This window comes from Camarhynchus parvulus, chromosome 3, assembly GCF_901933205.1.
Source record: "Camarhynchus parvulus chromosome 3, STF_HiC, whole genome shotgun sequence".
In the NCBI taxonomy this organism is placed as follows: Eukaryota; Metazoa; Chordata; class Aves; order Passeriformes; family Thraupidae; genus Camarhynchus; species Camarhynchus parvulus.
The window spans coordinates 82,981,711-82,987,710 of NC_044573.1; the positions used below are offsets into that span (position 1 = coordinate 82,981,711).

Genomic DNA, 6,000 nt, shown 5'->3' on the forward strand with positions numbered 1-6,000 from the left:
GTTTGACCATAGAGCTGATGCAGTTTCCATCCTTGGATGTGATCAGGAACTGACTGGATGAAGCTCAAAGCAGCCTGGTCTGATCTCCCAGCTTAGCCTGCTTTGAGCAGGAGTCTGCGCTAGAGACCTCCTGAGTGCCTCCCAGCCTGATCATCCTGATCATTCTGTGAGCCTACATTGCAGTATTCCTTCTGTGGTCTTGGCATCTAAGCCTTGTCTCTGTCTTAAAATAAATTATGATCAGGCTGAAGTGAATTGTTAAATGAATTGATTTATGCATAATTGGCACCCTTATTGGCAGGGACAAATTAATTGTTCATCTGAAATACTGTCCCTCTTTTTACAGGGCAGTGTGGGTCAAGTAGTGCTGGTCACTCAGTTATATGGGGGAAAAAATAGTGCTGCCTTTTGTTGCAGACCCTTGTGTCTGTATCCTTTCCCAAGCTTGCTAAAGAGAGGTGAGATATAAAGCAGGGGTGAGGGGCAAAGGAACATGAGCTACTTTATTAAATCTAGATAAATCCTGTTCTAGGTGAAAATACTCCTTAATCAGAACTTCTGTCAGGCTTTGAAAATTTATTCAAGCTTCAGTATTATCCTTGATTAGAAAGATTGTTAAATATGAGCATATGAGTACTTGACATATAATTATATCTCTAATGCATGGCCAGAAAAATCCAAAATAAACAAAGCAAAAAAACAACAAAAACACTACCACCAAATCCAAATTTTAAAAGAGAAATCACAATTACTGCAGAGGAAAAGTAACAAGTGTTTGAATCTTGAAACAAATGGAAGCCCTGTATTCTTGAGATAGCTGATAATATGTAAAAATTTGTTTCTTCATTTAATGGTTTAATTGAGAAGTCAGGCAACTTTTGTTTCCAAGGTCATTCAGAAGAACTTCTGGCAGAGCTGAACTTTTCTTCATAAGGGATCTATTGTTATTTTTCTTCCTTCATTAAAGAGGCAAGCAAAACATTGGAATAGTTGCAGAGAAAAAAGTGCTAAAGCAATCAGGGCATGAAGAAGTCTAGGAATGATTAATTTGTCTTAACTCAGTTGTGCTAACAAGGAACGTGACTGCTCTCCATAAATTGTTTTTGGAGACAGAAGTGGTGCATAAGCATGAGACTACTTAGGGAAATTATTTACACTGAAGGCCATCCTTGATGCAAGTAAATTGTAGTTTTGAGTAAGTGTGCTGGGAGTTAGGAGTTTCTGTTTGAGACAAGGATCTCAAATAGCCCAAAAGCACAGGCTTAGCTAGGGATGAGAAGAATTTTCAGCAATTTATGAAATTGATAATATAATGTAATTGCTGACAATGTGTGAGGGCTACTCCCAGTAAATTCTTGGAGCCCTCTGTTTTGTGTTCTTTTCAAAGAAGGCCTTGCAAAAGAAAGGACTGATGGCTGCTGAATTGAATTACCTGTTGAACTGATGAAGTAGGGAAATGACTTTTCAGTATACATCTAATAATCATAGTGGGTTTTTAACAAGTCTTTAGGAGTTTTTCAGGAAGAGGCATTTGTAATCCTTTACTTGTCTAAAATCTGTAACCAAAGTCAATGTATATATAGCACGTAGAAGTCTCCTAAGTTCTTTGTTGGAAGTACAGTGACTTCTGTACTCTCCTGTGTTAGGAGGGAGTCATAGGAAAATTTTCATACTGAACATCTGTTTTCAAAATGACTTCTTGCTAAAGGATTTGTCCGTGATGAAACTGAAAAAACCACATAATTTCAATAGTGCAAAAGTAATGACTAATTATTGTGTGATACCTCTGTGGGTGCTTTCATGTATACTATTTCCTCTGTTCCACTAGGCACCATTGCAATTGTGGCAGGTTCTTTTATTTTCCTGAGCTTACTTAGTAATACTTTTCAATTATCTCAGACATGGCCACAGAAGCTGAAATATCTTTTCTTCTTTCAGTTTCCAGGGCTTGATGAAAACAGTGTAATCACTTTGCATAACACTTAATTTTAGTCTTCTTGCAATTTGTGCTGATTTTGGTTCCCACAAAGCTGCTTGTGATTTGCCACAAGAATAAAAGACTTTTTCTAAATGGCTTATCAACCTTTGCTTAAATAAACCTTAACTCTGCTTCTTTTACTTTATGGCTCTCCTTCCTGCTTCCTTCTTCACGATTTCAAAGGACTACCACCTTGCTTTGTTACTCCAGGTATTTCTTGTGTCTCATCTGTTTTCATTGCTGACTGTTCCATAATGTCAAAGTGAATGATGTGTTCCTTTCTAATTGTCTGTTGCTCTTTGTTTTGATTTTTCTTTCTGCACATCAGTTCAGCAGCAGGAATAGTTTGTTTCTTGTTCCCTTTTAGATAAAGGTAGTGATGACTTCTCAGCTTTTCATCATTTTGTATTTCCATATTCCCTCTTAATGCCATTTAAACTGGGAGCCATAATTCAGTTTCTAATGAGCATAGGTGTCAGTGGGATCAGACAGATTTTGTTAAGAAATAGGTTTCTCTGCACTCAGTGTTATTATAAACTGTTTTCTGCATTCCCTGATGTATTTAATTCAGTACTTAAATCTGAAGAGTAACATGCACTCAGATAACTTTCATACCAAGGTACTAAAATTGATTTTATTGCACTTGGAATGCTGTAGTCATATTTACTTTTATGTAGAATTTCTCTGAAAAGAAATTCCCCAAAACAGGCTGCATGTGACTTGAGATAGTCAAGGGAAGCAATTATATTGTTGCCTCCTGAATGAAGAAGTGGTGAAAATACTTTTACAGAGCTTCTTAATGTCTAGCTATGCTAGATTTTGAGGAAAACAACTACGTTTGCCAGTAAACACTCCTCCTGGGGAATTCTCTTCTTACTTTGAAAGAAGTCTGCTTTAGCTTTGAAACTTTGAAATAAAATTATTTTAACACTTAATAAAGTGTTTTTATTTATTATTTAGTTTATTATTCCCATGAAAATGTATTTCTCTTGAAATGAGGAGTACTCATAATTACAAGAAAGTTGTGATTCTTTATTTCAGTCCTCATCACTTTTTTCACTGTAAAACTTATTTCGTTTTCAATAACTAAAAACACCAGTAACTGATCTCTGAGATTTTTGTTGCACCTGTATTTCCCAACTGGGTAGAACTTTCAAAAATGCTTTTATAATGATGTGCAGAGAAAGCAGCATGTTACAAACTCAGTTTAAAATATTCAGGAGTACAAATAAGAAAGAGGGGATAAACTCTACCTTGTTTCCCAGAATTATAATTCTGATGGGGTTTTTTTCTGGAAACTAGGAAAGTAATGACATGACATTGACATGGCAATGGGTAGAGAAGATAATAGTCCATTAGCAACTACCTTTAAGACTGTTTTCTGGAGTGGTCCAGCTCTTCCTTGCAGATGTCATCTCAAGATGGTGTTAAGTTTAACACTTCTGATTTTGGTCTTGGTCATCTGTTCTTTCTCATCTGCAGATTCCCCCAGTAGGCAGTTCTACCTGGCTCTCTTTTTTTATGTGTATGTTTGTCTTTCCCTCTGTGTCATGAATCTAACAACTGTTTCTCAGGTGATGTTAAAGCAATTATTAAAAAGAGTGGGAGGATGAGGAGGTGATACCACCTGGTGTATTCTTGTAGTCCTCCACAGACTTACTGGAAAAACACAGATAATAAATCTATTGAGTAACAATTGTCACTGGAAAAGCAGAGCAGTATTTAGAATGTATTTCACCTGGTGCACTTTGGTGCTGCAAAGACTTTGGGTGGCAATGTGGCAGTGAGAAAAATAATCACTTAGAGACTCTTTCCTTCTATTAACAGAATGGCATGTAATTTCATTCCCTATGGGAACAAAAGCAATGAGGACCATGGTAGTCTGTGATCTATTTGTCATGTATTTGTCTAGTTTTCTTGCCTCATATGGTGCATTCACCAACATTGGTGGAAAAGAGACAGAAACTCCTTAAAGCCTGGTGAGGACACTTCTGAGCCTTACAACAACACTGATAAGTTTTTTTAACTTCTCCATTGAACTGTCTGGGAACTTCTTCTCATTACACCTCTGCATTTCCCTCATTTAGGCGCTTTTAATAAGATGCAAACTACAACTTTTTATTCAAAGAAGAATTTGAATCTTAAATAATCAGACAGGTCTGCTGAGGTCAAATTTCTGCAAGAGGAAAGAAAGCACTGCAGGCTTAGTGAATTTGTAATGACAAAACCTTTCCACCCTGTCTTACTTCTCTATTCCTACCTTGCCTAGGTGCCAACTTCAGTTTTAAGGCAGTGCTTTCATTTCACTTGGGGAAAAGGTGGGCATGAAAGACCAAAGAAGGATTAGGGGGAAAATGCAGCAAGGTAGGAAAGCTTTTAAGACTGGGATTTCAAACAGACTGTTCAGGTTTTTTGAGGAAATACCTGCTGCCCATCATTTTCAAAGCAAGAGACTCATTTACCCCAAGAGTAATAGATGACTTCGTGTTTTGATTAAATAGATAATTTAGGCTCAGTAAGGCTGGTGCCTTTTGCCTTTTTGTTATGCTCATTGAAAAGATGATACTTTTTCAAGGGCTCCAGCTCAGGTTCTGGTAGGAGAGAATTGTGGGGTTTTTTTTTTTTTTGGTTTTTTTTTTTTGGTGGGTTTTTTTTTTGTTTGTTTGTTTTGGTTTTTTTTTTTAATTGTTTTGTTGGAGTTTTTTTTTCCTAAATTGGGGGTGAAGGGAGACGGAATATGGAAAGAGAACTTAGTTATTTTTCTCCTTCTTTTTTTCAGGATACAGGACACCCCTGCACAGCCAGTGATCCAAACACCTGTCTCATGCCAGTATCTCCTCAGCATTTTATTGATCTCTTCAAATTTTGAGATATTCAGTAGCTGTTCTCCTGTGTTTGTGGCCATTTTTGTGAAGAGTCGGGCAGGATATGTTATGCTTTTTGTGCAATATATTTAAGTGTAATGTTTTATTGTAGTTTAAATAAATATATGGGGGAGATTATCAGAGAGGTTCATTTGGCATATTGCTTTTGTGCAGAATAGCAAGGAGGAAAGGAGAAACATTAAGAAAATTTCGTTGTCAGGAAATCTCCAGTGGACTTTTTTTCAAGTCCAAGAAAGACCACTTTAATCTCAACTTTAAATCTATGCTTTTGACGCCTTAATAGTTGGTTAAAATTATGTAGGGGAGTTTTGAAAATTTCATGGAAGAATTAAACTACTCTTGCAGGGACCAAAGCAGGGGGTTTTTTGTTAATCCTTCTTTCTATAAGCCATGGTTTTCAAAACACCTCCATATAATTTGCACTATTATAAAGAATAGGCCAATATTCTCTTAGGCTCTTACTGCATCATTACAAAGGTGGCATTCATTTTTAGGAGTTAGTGAGTAAAATATAACTGTGGTTATATCTGCTGTTGAACCTATATGAATGAAGGAAATCAACCAATTTTTGTACATACATTATGCAAAAATATTTATTTTTCTTAAGGACTTTATTAAACATTTAACCTGTCTTAGCGCATCTTGCAGAACTCATGAGACCAATCTGGGGCTACTGGAAATCTTTCTGATGGTAGCTGCAGCCTTCATTTATACTGTTTGGAATGTCTACAAGTGCAACTGTATTAATTTCATCTTCTAAGAAGAAGACATTATTGAAATTTAATGAGGATGAAGTTGCTTGTTCCTAGACTGGTACAGTGGCAGAACACTATGCTCCTAACTGAGGTTCTAACCTGACAAGCTATGGGAAACACTGAAAGTCAGTCTGAGCTGGAGCACCTTCTGCCAAGTTAATCAGATGATAAGTTCTCCAGGAAGCTATTTTTTTCTATCCTGTAGAACAAAATAAATTGCTTGGCTTAAGCAGGTGAAGGAAAAATTGTGAAAGTTTTGGATTTGTCAATGAAATTTAACAATATGTAATGTACAGAAAAAATAAATCATGTACCACATTCTGCACTTGCTTGTTCTGAATCCAGTTTTGTACAGTGTAATAAATCATGTTTTTATCTGTTA

At 36.4% G+C, this 6,000-nt stretch overlaps 1 protein-coding gene across 3 annotated transcripts in view; it reads left to right on the forward strand.

Annotated features, from left to right (window-relative positions):
* The window catches only part of FBXO25 (F-box protein 25), a 30,942-nt gene extending 24,942 nt beyond the window's left edge, over positions 1-6,000 (forward strand). For 2 of the 3 annotated variants that reach the window (XM_030946088.1, XM_030946089.1), the window contains one exon: positions 4,758-6,000. In XM_030946088.1, the coding sequence (XP_030801948.1) occupies positions 4,758-4,847 (90 nt within the window). In that variant the 3' untranslated portion in view covers positions 4,848-6,000. Of the gene's footprint in view, positions 1-2,161; positions 2,189-4,757 lie in introns of all 3 variants that reach the window. The other variant, XM_030946087.1, reaches the window with a different exon arrangement.